The following is a 21,537-nucleotide window of genomic DNA, read 5'->3' as shown; positions in this document are numbered from 1 at the left end:
TCTGATTAAAAATATTTAAAACTTCACACGAGAGGCCCGTTAACTTGCAACACGCAATCTATACTTTTGATTGATATATAGTTTGTATATGTACATGTATCTACTGATGGATTTAATACGTGCACTTATGACTGTCCTCCTTTTGACTTATAACTTGAATGCTCTAATAACTCGAACACTTTTGCTCGGTTCCTTGAAGTTTGAGTTATCCGAGTTTCACTGTATATATATGTACTTGCTTGTGTGTTGTCACTCTGCAAAGTTGTTTGCTCTGTAGATTACCCTTTGGTAATTCTTGTGTTCTATTGTTCTCCTTCATATGTAGTAGTGACAATCATAAATGATTACCATATGGTCATACATCTCCTTCATGCGTAGTGGTGACTACATATATGGACGTACATCTACCATGCTTATTAATATCTATCATCAGCTGAATTGGTTAGATGGCTCCTTTACTTGATACATAGGAGCATGGGAGTAATACATCATTTACTACACTGTTTGTAGCAGCGGGTGGGATTGCTATTTCTCTCAGCTTTTTAGTTTCCAATGTTTCCTACGCGGTCTGTCAATGCAATGCTTCCAACGCTGATGCATTCCTAGCTGTCATCTACAATGCTTCGCATTCTTAGCTTAGCAGTTTGATAAACAGATGAATAACAGATGAATAAACGTTGTAAGAAGTTTTAACAACAACTAAGATTAATATAATTGTAACGGAATTCAATGGATTTTGCAGAGCTAGCATGCGTTTGCTCGCTGAGGCCATTGATGCTTCCGGAATCATCCGTCCTTGAATGATGTAATTGACCGGCTTGTGTAGTTACACGCAGTGTAACTTTGTAGTAGCCTCAGAGCTCCAACCTATTTTCATAAACTCTTGTTAGTTACGCAGTGCAAAAACCTTTTTGGGATTATCCAGTTCTACCATTCTCTATTCCTTCCTACCAGACTATTCGTCCAGATAATTTTGGATTGGCAAGTATTTTACCACAAGAAAATGTTTAGATTGATCAGTTCATAGTGATAAATAAAGCTCATAATATTAGACATTGATGTACTTTGTGGAGTTTGCCTCAGGAGACTTCATCTTTGGTACTTTTTGCCTTTGACTCATCTTTCTCAAGTTTTACAAAGGTGGACTCATTCTAATTCAGATTTAGCGAGATTCAATACAGCAGAACATCTATATATCATGGTCAAATCACTGAATTATAGTTATTTGTGTATTATACAAATAACTAGGAATCAATTGGTTTTAAGAGGTTTAGTATTTTGTATTAAGAGGTCTGGTGTGACCAGACCTCTTAATATAAAATTAAGTAGTTTGAAGATGTACTTTGTATGTTAAAACATCAGAGTGCCTTACGAACTGCTTTATTTCCTGAAGATATTCTTTGATTTCCTGATTGACTAGATGATCAACTTCGTATTGAGTATTGTTCAGATGGTGGTTCTGATGAAAAAAATTTCAACATTTTCTATTTTACACTAATTCTAGTCACACTAAAGGTGAAGGTTTTTGTAACATATTCATGTTGTATGAGCAGAGATATTTCATAGTTTGGGGGAAAGACTCAGCATATTCTACTTTCCTTCTACTCCCATAATTCCTCAACACCATATGATTTGACAGTTTTAATCGAAGCTACATTTTACTCGTCTATAAGTACTGTAATAGTAGTAGAGTTATTAGTTTAACATTATAGTAGTATAGTTATTAGTAGAGCTGCACAACGATTATAAAATTGATCGCGATTAATAACTTGCCTGAACCGGTTAATATTCGATTAATCTTAGAATTAATCTAACAAAAACCTGCATATTCAAAAACAAATAATACAGCTACATATAGATTTATTATATTTTAAACAATATTAGCAGTTAGTACATGTACAATGTCTACTATGTACAATGTATTATTTACATTATCTGAATAAAGAGATGCACTCTTCCTACATACAACATTGCCAGCTTTAGAGAATGGCCGCTCACAGGCAGACCTGCCAACCCAAAAGTGGGGCAATGCGTGAGATTTGGTTTTGGGGCAATTGATGTATCAATGATAGTATATATGAAATTGTGGAAATTGGGCAAAAATCGCACGCACTTCTATTTTCGCTTTGGGGTGATTGCGTGAGTCTCACGCCCAATGCGTGAGAGTTGGCAGGTATGCTCATAGGGGACAGTAGTGCCGGTAGTCACTAGTAGCCTATTAGTTATTGTTTGCGACACCTGGTGATGATTTTTGCGCGGTAGGATGAGAATTATTTAAAATATATCTTAATGATGATGTGCTGTGGTGGTAAGCAAATTCTTTCTGGCATATACTGCTTTTGGATTTCTTGTTTACGCTTCCAACAACTTACAGAAATGCGCTACCTAGAGTGGAAGACATTTTTCTGCTTTCATGTTCCAATAAAGTGTCAATCTTATATTACTAATATTCTGAAGCTGAAATATGGTTGTGATTTTTTCGAAAAATGAAAATACATGTATAATTTACTTTAAAAAGTTTTTAAAAATAAACAAAAATAAACTGTAAGATATTAAATAATACTGAAATCAATTTTACTGCAATTACCTAGAAACATGTTCAAACAACTAACAACATGGCGGCTTACAGCTAGATCGGCACGGCGCTTGTGCATTGTATTGTATAAACAAGTTTAATGTTAGCGACTCACTGTGTTTTCATAGTTGAGTGCAACATAATTGTGGTTTAATTTATCGGTAAGAAACTGTTACTTGTCATAATATTTATTTGTTAGTAAATTAAATGGTAGTAACCTGCTACGTTAGTATTACTAAACAATACATAGGAAAGGAACCACATCAAAATCATGACATGCATTTTAATTGAAGATTAATTGGCTCAACTCAGTTAATCGTTTATTTGTATTAGTCGCCATTAATCGTTTAATTAGCGCGATCATTGTGCAGCTCTAGTTATTAGTGTACCATTATTATAGTAGTGGAGTTACTAATGTACCATTATAGTAGTAGAGTTATTAGTGTACCATTATATCAGTAAAGTTATTAGTGCACATTTATAGTAGTACAGCTATTAGCATGCAATTATGGTTGTGCAGTTATTAGTGTACCGTGATAGCAGTAGACTTACTAGTTTTCCATTACATTACTACAGTTACTAGTGTGCCATTTTAGTTGTGAAATTTCTTGTATATCTTTACAATGCAGTGCACATAATCTTTGCAATCCTTTCATAATTTTTAGTCGTTGGTTTCTTTGCAGCGCAGTAAAACAAATATTGCTTTACTCTAGGTGTCAATTATGTCGCTCTAGAACATTCTATCAGTTTTATTTTAAAGGCAAATATGTTTGGCTATGATTTTATTCTTGCAGGTCCTAAACTCAATTGTTGCAATCCTCTTAGTTTACCACAAATAATGTAATTTTATACTTATATATTGTCGTTGTATTTACATGTATCATCCAGTAGATACATGCAGTCATGACAGTGTATGAATAACCTGTATGCTCTGATAGCCCAAACACTTTTACTCAGTCCCTTTAAGGTTGAGTTATTCATGTTCGACTGTACTTTTTATCAGAAATGTATTCTTGCAGGCCGTACACGCCAATACCAGAAAGGGATGAAGACATAACCACACTGTTCATGGACACGCTAGTCACTGACAGGAGGTGAGTTCCAATTTGTTCGATCGTTGTTATGTTCATACATACTGTATTTCGGTTAGTATTTAAAGTGTATATAAAGTGTACAGGTGATGACGGTATAAGGTGTACGGTTGATAACTGTATAAAGTGTACAGGTGATGACTGTATAAAGTGTAGAGGTGATGACTGTATAAAGTGTATGGATGATGACTGTATAAAGTGTACAGGTGATGACTGTATAAAGTGTACAGGTGATGACTGTATAAAGTGTAGATGTGATGACTGTATAAAGTGTAGAGGTGATGACTGTATAAAGTGTATGGATGATGACTGTATACAGTGTACAAGTGGTGACTGTATAAAGTGTACAAGTGATGACTGTATAAAGTGTACAGGTGATAACCGTATAAAGTGTAAAGGTGGTGACTATATAAAGTGTACATGTAATGACTGTGTAAAGTGTACAGGTGATGACTGTGTAAAGTGTACTGGTGATGACTGTATAAAATGTACAGGGGATGACTGTATAAAGAGTACAGGGGATGACTGTATAAAGTGTGCAGGGGATGCATGTATAAAGTGTACAGGGGATGACTGTATAAAGGGTACAGGTGATGACTGTATAAAGTGTACAGGTGATGACTGTATAAAGTGTACAGGGGATGACTGGTCAAAGGGTACAGGTGATGACTGGATAAAGTATACAGGTGATGACTGTATAAAGTGTACAGGTTATAACCGTATAAAATGTACAGGTGATGACTGTATAAAGTGTACAGGTGATGACTGTATAAACAATATAAACTGTATAATGATTCTAACTAGGGATGCTAAAATATTATTCTTTATGTGAAATATGGACTCTTTGATGGTTTAGCGCATCTACTCTTTTCTATGAGGACTTAGTCTAGGCCTTACGCTACTCTATGGTCAAGGAGATCGGAGGTCAACTGGTCATTTCTGAAGAAGCTAGGCATACCCTTTTTAAGTATCTGTATACTATATACATGGTGAATTCTTGTTTCATGTATCTATAATAATAGTATTTACTGTAGTGTAATACAATGCATGTATTTTGTGTGCTTGTTTATGACTCTAATGCACATAAGTGTGCATATATTTCATAATAACATCTTACTAAGAGCAGTGACAAGTATTGTAGTTGCTTGTTGTTTGCCGTTAGCCTGGCACATTGCAAATGGCTAATTTGATAAGCCAGTTATCTATGGCTCTTACTAATAAGACTCATGAAAGCAAGTACAAAATGACGCTGCGCCGTAACGGAGAGCGGTAGCTTATTTTTACCCACAGCGACATATCCCGCCAAATGAATTCACCAATCTTGCGTAAAATAATTGGTAAGATATTTGCCTGGTGATGGAAGGCTCCCAGATCAAATCCAGCAGATTGCAAGCTTTTAATTTCAGGATATCAATAGCTATAGCAGGACAAATTGAAGTACTACCACACAAACTTTGAGATATGTATAATAATAGATAAGTTATCGTATAATACAATGCGGGTATTTATATGCTAGTTTTTGACTCCAATGCGCATGTGTGCATATATTCCATAATAATATCTTACTAGGGACAGAGGTGGTACTATATATTGTAACTGTTGGCTTACACTTAATAGGTACACATTTGAGTGCTTCTCACACAGAATCCATTATATAATGATATAATATATTCTACCCAACTGTTGACATTTAATAGGTATTCAGTCAGATGTTTTGTTACATAAACTCCTACATATAATGATATGTATCCATATATTTTACATTCTCCTATCGAGGTATCTTTATCATAGAACACATTTTGTGAAATCAATGCGTTTCTTTTAGCTCTTCCCAGAAAACAATCAGAACAGCTTGATTGTGATAAAATCGTGTTTTTGAGCTCATTTTTCTTGATGTTCAGCCTATTAAACATCATGTAACTAGCTACAAGCAATTTTAAATAGTTTATCTACCTTTCAGAAAAGACATATTATTTTGAAAGCTGAATTTAGAAAATAATGGGTTTAATATACCCATCTGTATTTCTTTTTTTTAACGCTTCAAGCATGACTTTAGACAGACAGACACGGCTCTTATTATAGTAAAGATCCTTATTGTTATTGTCCTTCTGCACTGAACTTGTAGTATAACTTTAGTCAGTACTTCATAAAAAAACTGTTTTCTAACAATTACACATATAAATATATATTTACAGGCTAGTGGTCTTCTTATTGCTATGGAGTCTCGATGTAGGGGCAGTCAAAGGGTCAGAGGGTTTCCTTGTACCTTGTGGACCCTGTTTCATACACTAACTCTAAATGCAAGTATGTGATTTATTAGACCTAGCCACATTAAATTTGGAGTAGTCAGCACAATATTGTGAGGAAACAACTCCTTTTGTACTTCTTCATTTTAGCGTATTCATGAATCTTAGCCTAATAAAATAGTGGTAAAAGATTTAGTCAATAATAAAGTTATTTTATTTGATGATATGCAAAGTGGAAGGGTCAGTATTTTTTTCTGTAAGAAATATAGTTGAACCTCAAGACGTGAGTTTAATTCATACTGTGATCAAACTCGTACATCAGTCAAACCAAATATCAATTGAATTGATTCCATTTACAATCACTGATATCAAGTTAATGCATTTCTGTGCTGGAAAAAAATGAAATCTGTGAATTATGGAAATAATCAGGTTTTCTAAATAATAAATACTTAAATATCGTCTAACAGTACATGATAAAAGCAAAGAAAAAGTGTTACTACATCAAAGAAGGATATTATTTAGCTGTCTAATTTTAGCAACGGATTATTACAGCCAATAGAAGTGGAGGTGGCTGAAGCAGAGCCTTTTTTCAACTTCAAACATGAAGGGCACACTTGGTGACAAAATCAACAATGATATAGATTAATTCCATGTTTTTCAACGAATACAAGAAACTGTATTTGCAAGACAATAATCTGTTTTGTTAACTTTCAACTTAAACTTAACATTGTATATTTAATCATCACTCTTATTGTTAGTTATATTCTCATCTGTTTTATCAACTGCTGCTAATCACCTCTGTATTAACAGATAAAATGGAAATATCTATGACAATTCTTTATGCGACGTTATCGACACTTTGTTTACTCATTGTGGCTAGCTTGGTGACCTTGACCCAAAACCTTTATTCATGGCACTACTAATTATTTCCAGATCCCTCTGTTTTGCTACCTTTTGGTTGATAGCATTTTTAGGTTTGATTTGATCCCTCTGTATCTACAGAAAGAGTCTAATCATCTACATTTTATTATACTGTCAGGCAAATAAGAGGCTGACTGGAAAGACCAGTGAGGATTCTGTGTATCCTAAAATTCAGTTTCCTTCTAAAGAGTTGTGTCCTTTATGCAGGAATCCCAAAGGAATGTGGAATGAAGAAACGGTAAGGTTTAAAAGCATCAGTTCATTGAGCTCTCTAACATAGCACTAAGCATGCATGTTTCTATCTAAGCAAGTAAAAGTTCACTGTTAGTGTTAATTTTCTCTAGACCTTGATATCCAATTACTCTGCCATATCTGGTGATCAAATCCAACTCTCGCATTAATATCACCTGCAATGAGCAACTCATCTTTGCTGGGTTGATTTTTATTTTTAACACGCATTTCAACTGATTGCCAAAGTTTTTCTTGGTTTTTTTCAAAATCTTTCGTAGTGGAAATACAGACGCTTATGATAGACAAGTACTCATTTTTCTGTAATGGCATGTGCGGAGTCATTATCCTGTCAACCACTGCGATTGGGCCTTGTTCTATTTCCTAGGCTATGTCATTTCTGGTAGCAAAGCCAACTCCAGTCTTTCTTTCTTTACGGCCACACGTAACGAATGATTCGTTCAATATGACCGAATTCACGAAATTAACAGAATTCACAGACTTATCCAACCGAATATCACAGAATTATCTGAGCTGTGCATGCACACCGAATTCGTTGATGAAAAGTTTCTAATTGGTTAGACAAGTTATTAGCGAGCACGATTCTAGCATCTTTTGCAATTAGTATAGTCCAAGACAGGTATTGTGACACGCAATAAATGTACGAGTGCAATTCAACTGCTTCATCTACACCTGATGAAACTGCTTAGGTTGCACTATTGTTGGTTAGCGAACATGATTCTAACATCTGTTAAAAAGAAACGATTTGTAGCCATAGTGTACAAACGATAAAAACCTACAATAGCGCAATCTAGGCCATTGCATTGTGTGTACTATGTTGAATAGCACTGCTACTTTTATTGTGTGTCATCATACGTGTCTTGGACTGTACTAATTGCCAAAGCTGATATCGTTTCGCCGAGCAAATCGGTGTGCATGCGCAGCTCAGATAATTATGTTATATTCGGTCGAATAAATCTGTGAATTCTTTGAATTTCGTGAATTCGGTTAGATTGAGCAAATAATTCGTTACGTGTGGCCATTCCTTTAGGCAGGTCTCACACAGAGTGCTGCAATATTAATCTGGTTTATCTGAAGTTCTGTTGTTGATGGCGTTAGACAGGTCTCTGAGAGTGCTGTTATATCAATCTGGTGTATCTGACGTTCTGTTGACAGAGTTAGACAGGTCTCACAGAGTGCTGTGATATTAATCTGGTATATCTGAAGTTCTGCTGACAGCGTTAGACAGGTCTCTTGAAGTGATGCGATATCAATCTGGTATATTTTAAATTCTGTTTTGACGGCGTTAGACGGGTCTCACGAAGTGATGCGATATCAATCTGGTATATTTTAAATTCTGTTTTGACGGCATTAGACGAGTCTCGCAGAGTGCTGTGATATTACTCTGGTATATCTGAAGTGTGGTTGCCACCAGTGCAATGTTTCATTATGATTGATTTGAGCTATTACTAGCAAGAACCGGTCTACACATACTGTCATCTTTGGTCTGCTGCTGCGGCTAGCTTGAGACTAACTTTATCTTTTCCTGTCTTCGAGTGCAGCCATAGCACACCTTCTGAGAAGTCTAGTCAGACTGTATGTTGGGTATTTTACTTCAATCTGACGGGATGCCTAATTATACCCCTGTTTGGAGGTGGTAGTGCCAGTTTAGTCTCCGGCAAAACGACCTTCAAAGTAGGTTGTGTATTATCCGATAGCAGGTGCAAGTATCAGGTGCAAGTATCAGGTGCGATGGGTAAAGTTGATATACAGTAGACGCTCCTACACCGTAAATGATCTATTCCAGGAACCTTTACCTTATAGGATTATTTGTAGTGGTAATGAATTGTCAAGGCCATTTACTATGAGTGTAGTTGGTGAGTACAGTGACTATCTGTTAGTTGAGTACACCCAGTCAACAGTTACATGTATCAGCTCATATTTATTTGATTGTTTTGTTTCTTACAGGTTTATGATTTTCTACATTCACTCTATGCAGATGTTAGACCCTTCAACTTTCCTAAACTCCTCTCTCAGGCTCCGGAGCGGAAACACTTTCATGAAAGTGCATGAAAGGTGCATAAAAGCTCAAAGAAAATTTATAGAATATGAAATTAACAAAAATAACTCAAAATCATAACCGTAAAGATTGCTCAAGTATTACAGTTTTTGAGTATAATTATTACTAGTACTCGGGCAGTCCTGTGTGTCATGAGCAATAATCATGTGTAATAACTCTGTGCATAATTATTCTATTATTATTTAATCCCTGTATAATTTATTATGGCTGATACTCTGGAGTTATGTGTGCCATGAGAGATTTTCATATGTAATAACTATGTGCATAATTATTCTATTATTATTTAATCCCAGTATCTTTTATTATTGCTAGTACTCTGGAGTTCTGTGTGCCATGAGAGATTATCATACGTAATAACTATGTGCAAAATTATTCTGATAAGTGAGGAGGTAGTGATGCAGTGAAGAACAGGTCTACACATACTGTCATCTTTGGTCTGCTGCTGCGGCTAGCTGAAGACTAACTTTATTTTTTCCTGTCTTTGAGTGTGGCCATAGCACACTCTATAGCACCTTCTGGGAAGTCTAGTCAGACTTTATGTTGGGTATTTTACTTCATTCCAACAAAACGCCCAAATACACCCCAGTTTGGAGCTGGTAGTGCCAGTTTAGTCTCCGGCATTACGGCCCTCGAAGCAGGTTGTGTATTATCCGATAGCATGTGCAAGTATCAGGTGCAAGTATCCGGTGCAAGTATCAGGCGCGATGGGTAAAGTTGGTATACAGTAGACCCTTCTACAACGTAGACAATCTACTCCAGGAACCTTTACCTTATAGGATTATTTGTAGTGGTAATAAATTGTCAAGGCCATTTATTATGAGTGTAGTTGGTGAGTACAGTGACTATCTGTTAGTTATGTACACCCAGTCAACAGTTACTTGTATCAACTCATATTTATTTGATTGTTTTGTTTCTTACAGGTTTATGATTTTCTACATTCACTCTATGCAGATGTTAGACCCTTCAATTTTCCTAAACTCCTTTCTCAGGCTCCGGAGGGGAAACACTTGCCAGGCGTGGACTCACTGCGAGATTGGGAAACCAAAACAGCCATAGGTCATGCAGAGATGTCTATGTGCTATTTATTGTATATCACAACCGCTATTGTAATTGCCAGTTTGTTCTATTTTGTTCTCATCAAGAGAAGACTTCGACTGCATTCCAGAAAGTGTCCCCCACGAGCGGAGTCAAACCTTGACTATAATAAACTGATTTACTAACCAAATAGAAAGCTATGTCACCAAAATATTTATATTTTTTCTTGCAAATTTTGTGCTAGCATACATGTCATCTTCTTGTATGTAGAATTTTGTCTAATGGTGCTTCTTTTTTAGCCAATTAACTTTCTGCTGATCTGTTATAAGTTTTTACACTAGCTTTGCCAGGAAATATATTTGTACTGATATTCTTAAAATTAGCAATAAATCGCTGTAACCGATTGAGTGGATAATAACAGCTATACTACGAGCACGAGGAGTTGCTGTAGTACTATGGGTAAGGAATCAATTAATAGGTCTGAGTTACTATAGCTGTACTAGGAGTAGTGGTTAATGTAGAGGTAGCCACAGTTCTACTATGAATAAAAAGGATACTTTGTAGAAACATGAGTACTTTGTGTCAGATTTATTAGAAACTTACAGTGTTTCAGTGCGAGGCTCATGCTGCAAGATGTTGCTTGATAAGTTAGAGGCAATATCATGAAACTGGGTGAGAATTTATTAAAATGTGAGGATTTTAACTGACTGATACCAAAATCAATAAAATTGCAGCTGTTCTAGCAACCACAGCAGGTGTTCTGCAGTTCAATAAAACTCGCGTTTACACACACTTCGATCTTTGGAGTTGTTGGCACTATTGGTTATAAAAGACGCCTCCAAATACACTGTATTCTCAATTTTGTACCTCGAGAGCACTGCTTGTGCAGCTCACATATCAACCATAGCTTCCATATCAACTGATTAGTGATGTTTTATGCACAGCCTGTAGTACTGAATAACATAAATGCAAGAGTCATGGCCTTTCAATCTCTACATGAAATAGATTCTATATTACTGAGCTAGCTTTCCAGTGAAATTGTAAAATATAAACAGCTGACTAACACTCAATAATATATTTCTACATTGTGTTCTCATGTGGTCTATTGGGGTATTTCAACTGGCATAAATATTACCTGTAACCTAATGGAAGGTTATCATATTTTACGACTAAGAGAAAGCCTCAACTTCCTAGTATTTCATGTGATCCATATAAATAATCAGAAACTCCATGTTGGCCCTTAATACGCTGTTCTATGAGCTGTCACCTTGTAGCACAAGATGTTTTAATGTACATGTACATTAAAACATTTAATGTATATAAATGTAAAACACATTTTTAGTTTTAGTATATGAGTAATTCAAAGCACTACACATTTATTAGCTCTACCTTTTATTAGCTACACTATATACATTTTATATTTCAACTGACTGAGCAATAAAACTATCAATAGAAATACTTGTACACTCTATGAATATTCAAATTCCTTCTATGCTTTTAATATCTCTGTTCTTTTTGTAACCAACTCATGCTTTTTACAGATTTTCTACCAATTTTTTTATATCTTTAGATTTTGTTGTCAACTGCTATTCTCAACATATCTTTGTAGATCTCTGTGAGTATTTTTAGGTCTCTAAAAGTAATTTTCTTACCCAACACAGTAAATTTTGTAATTACACAGGTCTCTAGTCATGTGAGAGTCTGGTAGTTGTCATCTCTCTGATAAAATTATTACCAAGCATTGTGACAGATATTTAGTCACCAACTCAAACAACACACCTCCCGGCATTTAGCTCTAATGTATACAATTTATATCAATGATTAGCTAATCAGAGATCTGCTCAACATGCCGGCTGTTGCTATGAAGTAATGGGAAGAACATATTTTTGTCTCCATCAGTTATGGAAATACAATTATATGGCCACAAGTGCATTTTCTGACTTAAATAGCAAAGCATTCCATATTTTTGCTATTCATTTTAAAACAAGAATATGATGACTGCTGCCACGAAGCACTGGGAAGAATATAATTATTTATATCTCAAGGATTTATTTTAGTACCTCTTCCTTGTCATGTTGTAGCAGGTGCTACGTTGAGTCTGTATAATAAATAGCTCAATTTTTATGGTTCATTTTATGAAGAGAATAATATTACTATTTGAGAACCATTGAAACAGTGAAGTAGTATCAGGAGTCATGGTAAGTTGTCATCATAGTAACAAACTTACACTTCAAATACTTATATTTACTAAATATTTACTATATTTACTAAAATTTACTTATAATTACTAAATATTTACCAGTAAGGCTCTGAGAACAGATATTAACATGACTCATAGCTTTTATAACATTACATTCCCTCTCTTTAAGATTTATCTCCTCACACTTATTACTTCTATTGTTAAAGACTTAATCTTCTTAGTCTGTATAAATTGTCAGCTTCACAATTACAAATCACCTTTTCAAAATACCTTGGCTACCAGTTAATACATTTTTGCGATATCAGTAGTGGATCTTTTTAGCTTTGGAAATGTCATGTGATAACTGTGGAGACACCTGTGCATTTTGTCAAAAAGGAACTATGTGTTCATAGTTGGGTATTAAGTTGCCTTTTGAATCAGTGATTGAAATATGTTTTATTGATCAATTCTAAATCAATATAATAGAGAATGTTGGTACCAATATTTGCGTTTTAGACTGCAAAGGTATCGCAACTCCAGCAGCATCAACTGATTCTCTGCATCGCAAGTCAGCCATACATATGGAGCTATTAAACTGAATTTTCTAGCTGACAGAGTGAACTTTGTAACTAAACAGGTGTTTGGTCATGTGAGAGTCTGGCTGGCGTCACATTTGTGATAACAATGCTATTTCCAGTGTGTCAAACATTTTATCACATTTTAAATGACCACCTTCTGACCTTTAAGCTCCTTATGTATACAATTTACATGAAAGTTTATCTTATCAGAGTTTTACCACAAACAAAATGCTGCATGTTATCATGAAACTCTTGAAACAACTCACATGGTATTAGAGCTCCCACGTATACAAGCCAATTATGTATGTTTGCTTTTGACATGAGACACTCGAGTGATACACTTTAACCTTTATACCCTTAAATCTTTATCACTTATTGACATACCCTTTAGTGACAAACTCTGTTTTCAACTCCCATAATAAAGCACTCCAGTTAATTGGGTTGATATTTCAATATGTGAGCTTCAATAAAACATTGACTTTATTCCTGTCATCATAGTGAGTCAGCACCATAGTGTCATATAAAACTATCTTATAGACACCCCAAACATCTAAAATATCTTAAAATTATTCAATGTAGTTCTGAAGATCTCCAGAATTAATGTTACTCCTAGTGTTTGCGGCAACTCTACTGGAAGGTGAAATGTTCACCATCTGTGAACTTGTTGGTTTTTCTTGTTGGTCCCAATCTGTTCAAGGAATCATATTCATTCAACTAACATTTCCTTCTTCAAAGAGTCAACTTCCATAGAATGTGTATGTAAACCTGTTGGTTATAATAGATCCAGATTACTTGCTGTAAACGAGAGCTTATACTACTGCAAAGTTTTTCTAGTCATTTCAACAGCATGTTTATTGATGTCAATAACCTTCACAGCAAAAATAAATCTTATTTATATGATAATAAATTTAACAAAATCATAAAATTGCTATAACTTTAATTTTTTAAATTATATATTATGTATTTTATATTGGAAAGTATGACATCAGAATTGTCTCCTCTCAGCAGTTGCATCTATCGTGGACAAATTATATGTTGATGGCAGATATGAATAGTTAGGCTATCTGTTATAGATCACGCAACACTCAAAAGTATCTGTTATAGATCACGCATGAATACTAAGGATATCTATTATAGATCTAACAAATACTAAAGCTACCTACCATAAGTCAGACATAAAAACTTGGACTGTGTCATAGATAAGACATGAATACTAAAGCTATCTGTCATCGATCAGACATGGATACTAAGGCTCTCTGTCATCAGCCTTAGTGTTGGCATACAGTATCACTTCTCCTGGCCGCATCAGACAAGTGTGTTATTTGTTGGTGCATTTTCTCTTATTTTAAAAAGGTACTTTTTGTAATAGGTTTACATAAGAGCCCAGTGCGTGGCTTGACAAGAGATCCTTTGGTACGACTTGCTCCCCAATAATGCCCACTATCTTTGGAGATGAATTTTACTGCAACTTAGATGGTCTAAGACTCTACATTAACATTATACAATCATGGCTGTTTCTGTTAGCCATTTTAGAGCCTTTTTAGGCCAGCTGCAGCAGTGAGACCAGCTCTAAAGCATTGAAGGGTCCACAATGAGTAGGAATATCATCTGTTAATCTATGGTGGTCTAAGAAAGTTGGAATTTTGCCAAGCTATGCAGGCGTTATTATATAGCATTAGTGCAGTTCAATGACGGACAGATGTGTTCATAAAAATCACTGCTAGATGAGTAGAGAGGAGAAAATGTATCAAGTATAAATATGAAATTGTATTTAATTATAAATCTTAAACAAGTTCAAGTGATTTCAATTAAACAAAGAGGAAGGTATCAGCCAAGAGGCTCATGAAGCTGGTCTCCTGTCTCGTCTGTATCAGTGGGAGTACGCAGATAAATATCTAGTCTGTTAAGTCTTTCCATCATGGCAGCCATATCTAAAGGAACAAATACTTATCAGTATCTATCGTAAGCAACAATATCATTCATTTTTATTTATAAAAATTGCACCATCTCACAAACACCTTGCGTAAACCGTCCTTCAGACTTAGGGTATGTTTAAAATAGATGGTTTGGAGTTGTAAAAACTGCAGTCTAATCTATTAAGTATAGCAATACAATTTAGACGGAATTCATACGACCATAAAAACAGATTTGAGCGATTGGCTCCCCTTGAGCATTAACCAATAGAATTAACTGCTGACCAGCCAATAGCAATGATGAAACAATACTCATCATATCCATTCCTTATAAGTTAATAACTAGCAAGACAAAGTAAACATGAAGGTAAATGAATACGTGTTGTTACTGATGAACAGTAAATATGTAGATATTAAAATTTAAACACTAGTTGAACTGTGAGTAAAAACTTTACCTGCTGTCATCTGATTGTTTGCTTCTTGAAGGGCTACGACCTGCTGCTGAGACTCCTCCCTCTGATTGGCCAATGCTACAACAAAAATAGAATCATGGTTTGTATAATGCTAATACAATATGAAATACTGAAGTTGAAAAATTGAAATTAAAGTTGTTTTTGTCTCACAAAAAGCCCTTACAAACAACAACTGAAAGTTACAACTTTTCCATGTTCTGTTAGCTAAAATAAAGTTATAACCATCTGATTTTACAGAGTAAATAAATAACAATGGTCGCCAGAAGTGACAAACCAACTAGTACTACTACTAACATGATAATAATGTTGTGTTTACCTGCTGCGTGTTGCTCAGCTTCATCCTGTAGAAGACCAATCCTCCTCTCAGCCTGAGCCAAGGCTACAACATAGTGAGTAAATTTATTGACAGCCTGAGCCAAGGCTACAACATAGTGAGTAAATTTATTGACAGCCTGAGCCAAGGCTACAACATAGTGAGTAAATTTATTGACAGCCTGAGCCAAGGCTACAACATAGTGAGTAAATTTATTGACAGCCTGAGCTAAGGCTACAACATGGTGAGTAAATTTATTGACAGCCTGAGCCAAGTTATCAGCCATGTGTTATCAGTGATTAATAGTAATTACATGAATAAAATTCCTCTGATTAATTGTGCTCTGATAATTTGCTCATAAAATCAGTTGCTTTTTCCTCACAAAAACCCTTTCAAATAGCAACCAAAAGTTGTGACTTTTTAATTCTGATATCTAAAATACAGTTACAACCCTCTGATTTGATATAGTGAAACATAGAAATGGCTGCTAGCAGTGACAAACCAACTAGTACTACTACTAACATGATAATAAAGTTGTGTTTACCTGCTGTGTGTTGCTCAGCTTGATCCAGCAGCCGGCCAATTCTCCTTTCAGCTTGAGCCAAGGCTACAACATAGTGAGTAAAATTATTGACAGCCTCAGCTAAGGCTACAACATAGTGAGTAAATTTATAGACTGAGAACCTACTGTTATGAAACTATTACTTGCTATTAATGCTTGTGATTGTAGTGTACATTATAGTTCCTCAGGTAATAAATATCACTTCTGCACAGAAATGGCCTAAAGATATCATTTACCTGTCGCTCTTTGATTATCTGCATCCTGAAGAGCAGCAAACTTCCAGAACGCGGGCGTGACAGGAACTACAACAAAGTAAAATTAAAAAATACTTTAATCTAATCAACAAACAGATATCTTATAAATAGGAAAATAAGAAGTCATCCACCTCAGTCCATGTTGGAACCAAATTGAAAAACAAAAACATTATTGCAATAAAAAAGTAACACATTGTGATAGTAATGGTATGTCTGGGAAAAAGATTGCTGTCATCAGGAGTCAAACTTTTGACTTTCAGCTATGTAGGCTGACAGTACAACCTGCACTAAGTGACTGCCTTTCAACATTCAGGAGTAATTAACCAAAAAGTCACACTTGACTGCATTGGACTGTTAGAGTACTGATACTATTAATCAGAGCTATTGGATAATTTCTCAAAACATAGCCTTTGAGTATGTTAATAGTTAAAAACATAGCTTTAGAATCCACAGCTAAGAGTTGATGGTAGGAATTACTAGTGAATGAGAATCAACTAGTGTTGCTACTGGCTACAAATATTCTAAAAACTACTGCATGTTGTACTTATCTTCTCTAAGGCTAAACCTGGTGTACAGACTCAGTGAGTAATAATAGACTGAGAACCTGCATTTAAACTGTTAAAAAACTTGCGTAAAACTATACCATATTTTATGCCTACTCAAACATTGTGATTCTATCTTTAGCAAGAGCAAGAGCTGCTCCAAAGGAAAATCTTTACTATAATAAGAGCCGTGTCTGTCTGTAAGAATTACTACTACTATAATTCTAGTAAATAGCTCATGTTTCTATTCAAAACTGTAGTGAGTAATAAGAATATACATGAATCAGGAGAGTTCAGCTAAGCGCTGACTAATAGCTGCCACAAAGTGTTGAGCTGCTAACATCACTTTAATCCTTTTAATCCTTTAATCAGTTTTGATTAAGAAATTAAAATACTCAGACTATAATTATCCAAGAGAAAGCGGAGGTGATGAATGATTAGCAAGGGCTGAGTGTTGGCTGAAGAGGAGAGGCTGAACTGACAGCATTTAATACAGAGACAGAGCTGAACCGCTTCTACAGCCCACTGCAGTCTCTATGCAAGGAAAATGTAGATGGAATTCCCCAGGGTATGTTTATATAGATACCCTGGAGACAAGCAGAGAGTCATGCAATAGAGTAGTACAAGTGAGTAGCTGGTATCACACTGTATAATATTCCTACCTGCTAATACTGGCCGCTTCCAGCTCTTAAGCAACTCTACTGACTCTTTCCTTCCCCAAGACTCTGCTTCCTCCAGAGGAGTTCTACTGTCTCTGTTATTTATACTGAGGAGTGCAGAGACTCTATCAGGAGGGATGGAGGTCAGCATAGACCGTAGAGCTGCTGTGTGTCCACTGTAGGCTGCCCTGTGCAGTGCTGTGTTCAGGTAGCGGTTAGTCTGTATGTTGAGCAGGGATACTCGTTGCTCTACTGACAGGCTGATCAGTAGAGTCTCTACTATCTCTGTATATCCACTCACTGCAGCCTTTGTTAGAGCTGTGTAACCCACTCCATTCTTCACAGCTATCAGCTTATACTTCTTACCAGAGGATACTGTATGAAGTATAAGCTCTACTAACTCTCTATCTCCCTTCTCTACAGCCCAGTGCAGAGCTGTATGTCCACCCTCATCCTTCTCAAACAGCAACTCATCTGCTATTTCTCTCAATGGAGTGAGTAACAGATGAGCTATTTCAGGGTGGCCACGGGAGATAGCCAATAGCAGAGCTGTATACGACTTACTATCTCTGATAGTTGTTATAAGCTGAAGTAGCTGATCAGGAGGGGTGGTTGCTAGAGCAGCCCTAAGAGAGGTAATGTCAGGAGCTCCACTAGCTCTGATGTATTTCCTTATCCATTGCTCCATCGTATCCTGTAAAATACTCCACATAGTAAAATATGATAGAGAAAAATGAAGACAAATTGTGACTCAACTGCTGACTCTGGGTCAGCTGATGACTTATAAAGCTGCCAACCATAACAGAGTTACTGCAGGTGAACCCTGGATATTCACAGAGTATAAAAAGGAGACTAGGAATATGATACTCAGAGCTGGGAAATCAAGCATCAACATTCCTGATATTTGCTCTTTCATGTGTTAAACTAATGGAAATAAACTCAGTAAAATTCTAACAAAGACAAATCAGAAGACAGCAATAAGATTCATACAGTCTCCTACTTTAAACACTAATTTCCTATAAAACTGGTGACTAAATGCAATCAGTGACCTGCAGCTGATTCTGACCAGAATAAAGACAAGAGAAGCAGCTAAAAACTCTAGTTTCAGAGCTCCTCATTCTATTCATAAGTGGAATATGACATATTTACAGTAGGAAATGTTTGCAAGTACAAAAATGACTGAGGAATGAAACCAGAGACTCCTGACCTTTACTTAACCTCACGAGATGATAGACTCTATGAGTCGCCTCAGGGTAGAGAATGATAGTCTCAGGATGTCAGAGTTATATTATAATCACACTGACTCAGTGTCTCTCCTCATCTACTCTATTATTCCCAGTAAGTATAATATCAACAGATGCTAATATAATAGAGATGTTATACTTACCCGTTGATACTCTGTATATGATATGCTTGCTGGCTGCTCCGTGTATTTTATAGCTTGAATATATCTCCGCCCCTCATTCAGCAATCCGGGTCTTGATTGGCTGAAGCAAATACAACTTGTCCAATTACAGAATAGTTCGCAGGCCAGAAATGACAATGAACAGTTAACCTTGTAATAGTATTGAGTAATGTACACAGGAAACAATATTTAAATAATTCATCATGTGAGTCTATTATATGAAAAAGACATTTGATGAATATTTAAAGCAAACCCAGGACTAATGCTAGTTATATGTGTAAGTCTAACAGCACAAGGAGTTTTGCTGCATTAGATTACTGCCGGGTCTCACAGTGGAAAAAGGAACCATGATTTACATGCTGCTGAGTAACAATACAGTAACATTATATCGGTGCTACAGTAGTTCACACATTCGCAATGTTCAATATAGTTTGAGCTAGTGACTAGTTGAAATGTCTATATTACTATCAAATGTATTATAGTAGCTTCACAACTCATGAAACATCATATTATTCTTCATTTTCCAGCATTTCATTTCAGAAGTTTGAATATGCCTAAGCCACAAGTAAATGTTTTACATGGGATCTATATTTTTTATACTAACTGCACAAGCGAAATCCTGGACTAGGAAGTTTTGAACAATTTCTCATCTTTATCAAAAAGGTTTTTATAGTAATATCGTTGTCATTAAATATAATTTTTGAACAATAACTTTGAAGTTTTTGTATCAAATGCATCAGGATTTATGAATTGTTCATATGAAATGTACATAGATTCTCACCATAACTAAAGTAGATATCCAGCTCTCTGCATCTAACTCAAGCTGTCTCCGCTCTCCTCTAGTGATTAATGTAAACCAACAGTTATAAAGCTATTACCACACAAGCGGACCACCCAGGTATAACAAGCCACTGTACTTGAAGGCTACAGGAAGTAACAATGAGTACACAACTCCAATGTGATCTACTGGGAGTAGCTCATCTATCTACAAATATTGAATGGTTGCACCGCTTGTAAGACAAAGGTTAATCACTGCATGGATAACAATTCCTCTTTCAATTTCAGCATATGCTAGACCAGGCTTGTGAAATATGGCCTGTCAGCAGGACCTGCACTGTTGGATGATTAAATCTGGCTTGAGATAAAATTCTGAGTATGTCAAAAAAGAAGTGAGTCATTTATTACTGCTCTGCACTGTTAATGTAACTACATAAATATCCAAGCAAAAATTTACTGCAACCTAATACATTTCACATATAAACATCAGTGAGTACTTATCAATGTGCAGTGCATTTTTTATAATTGATAAGTAATTTGTTGTTAAGATAAGTTAACAAAAATCTAAACATGGAAAAACTATATTAAATCTTGTGTACAAGTCTAAATATAGAAAAGTTAGGTTGTACGAAATCTTGAAAAGTGTCGTGTCTCTTTTAAAAAAAGATTTAACAGCTGCACTGTACAAGCGCCTTATAAATTCATCTAATGGTTTCAAGCTGACAACTTTTGTTTAAGCAAGAAAAATATTTTTAGATCACGATTGAAGGTCATTTAGCATAGTTTTTGAGCAGTAGCAAAAGTCAAGGACAACTGCAAATCACCGTTACTATGGTTACAATCTATATGGCAAAGGAAAAAAGATACTCGATGTACTACCTGTATTATTTCTTCAATGTGAAGGTTTAGGGCCGTCCAACTCAAGCCATTTCCGCTCTCCGCTGGTGATGAGTGTAAACTGATTGCTATAAAGCTATTAGCACACAAAAAGGACCAGCCAAGTGTTAAAAGCTGCTTCATTTGGAGGCATTAAGCGGTACCATTGAGTGCACAACTCCGATGTGATCTGCTCAGATCAGCTCATCTACAAATACAGAATGGTTTTACTGCTTGTAGGACAAAGTTGAGTCACTAAGTGGATAGCACTTTCTCTTTCAGTTTCAGCATTTGCTAGACCAGGCATGTGAAACATGGCCCGAGGGCAGGACTATGAGTATGTCAAAAAACAAGCGAGTCTCCAGTTTCCATTAAAATTTGTGATCTTCAAAGATAAACTCAATCCAAATGCTCCCTACAGCTGCTTGAGGACATTAAACCTGTAAAACCGTTCATACCCAGCATGATGCACTGACACGAGTTAGCCACTATAAAAATTATATATAAAACTATAGATACAACTATAGTTTTATAGTATACAACAATATAGTTTTATAGTTGCATACTATAACACTTCAGATATTCTGATCCACTATGAAAGTCGCATACGGACAGAAACAATGCATTATTTTTGGACTCTTGTTATACTATTCGGTCAGAAGAAAAATATATCACACATTTTTAGAATGTGTGTAAGAAATTTAGGTGTTCATTTTACGCTTTCGCTAGTAATCACAGTATTAGCTTTGTGATCACAAGTCACCTTCCTTTAATGCATATTCTATTTGACAGAAAAATGAATGCATGCATTGTTTCTAGCAGTTCAGTGA

General features: G+C 35.6%; 1 protein-coding gene and 1 long non-coding RNA gene across 2 annotated transcripts in view; one reads left to right on the top strand and one right to left on the bottom strand.

The window, feature by feature from the left end:
• LOC137398936 (uncharacterized) overlaps window positions 1–7,041 on the top strand; it is a 90,416-nt gene extending 83,375 nt beyond the window's left edge. Inside the window, exon 3 of the long non-coding RNA XR_010979069.1 lies at window positions 6,952–7,041. This is a non-coding gene — a long non-coding RNA (uncharacterized lncRNA). The remainder of the gene's footprint in view (window positions 1–6,951) is intronic.
• Window positions 1–18,337, bottom strand: part of LOC137398368 (integrin-linked protein kinase-like) — a 229,753-nt gene extending 211,416 nt beyond the window's left edge. The window contains exons 1-4 of the mRNA XM_068084476.1: window positions 17,653–18,337; window positions 16,431–16,496; window positions 15,636–15,698; window positions 15,342–15,376 (exon numbers count right to left, since the gene is read on the bottom strand). Of these exons, the coding sequence (XP_067940577.1) occupies window positions 15,342–15,376; window positions 15,636–15,698; window positions 16,431–16,496; window positions 17,653–18,337 (849 nt within the window). The remainder of the gene's footprint in view (window positions 1–15,341; window positions 15,377–15,635; window positions 15,699–16,430; window positions 16,497–17,652) is intronic.
• Between the last annotated feature and the right edge of the window lie 3,200 nt (window positions 18,338–21,537).

This window comes from Watersipora subatra, chromosome 6, assembly GCF_963576615.1.
Source record: "Watersipora subatra chromosome 6, tzWatSuba1.1, whole genome shotgun sequence".
Classification (NCBI taxonomy): domain Eukaryota; kingdom Metazoa; phylum Bryozoa; class Gymnolaemata; order Cheilostomatida; family Watersiporidae; genus Watersipora; species Watersipora subatra.
The sequence above is the reverse complement of the archived record's forward strand: the minus strand, read 5'-3'. Positions and strand labels throughout refer to the sequence as shown.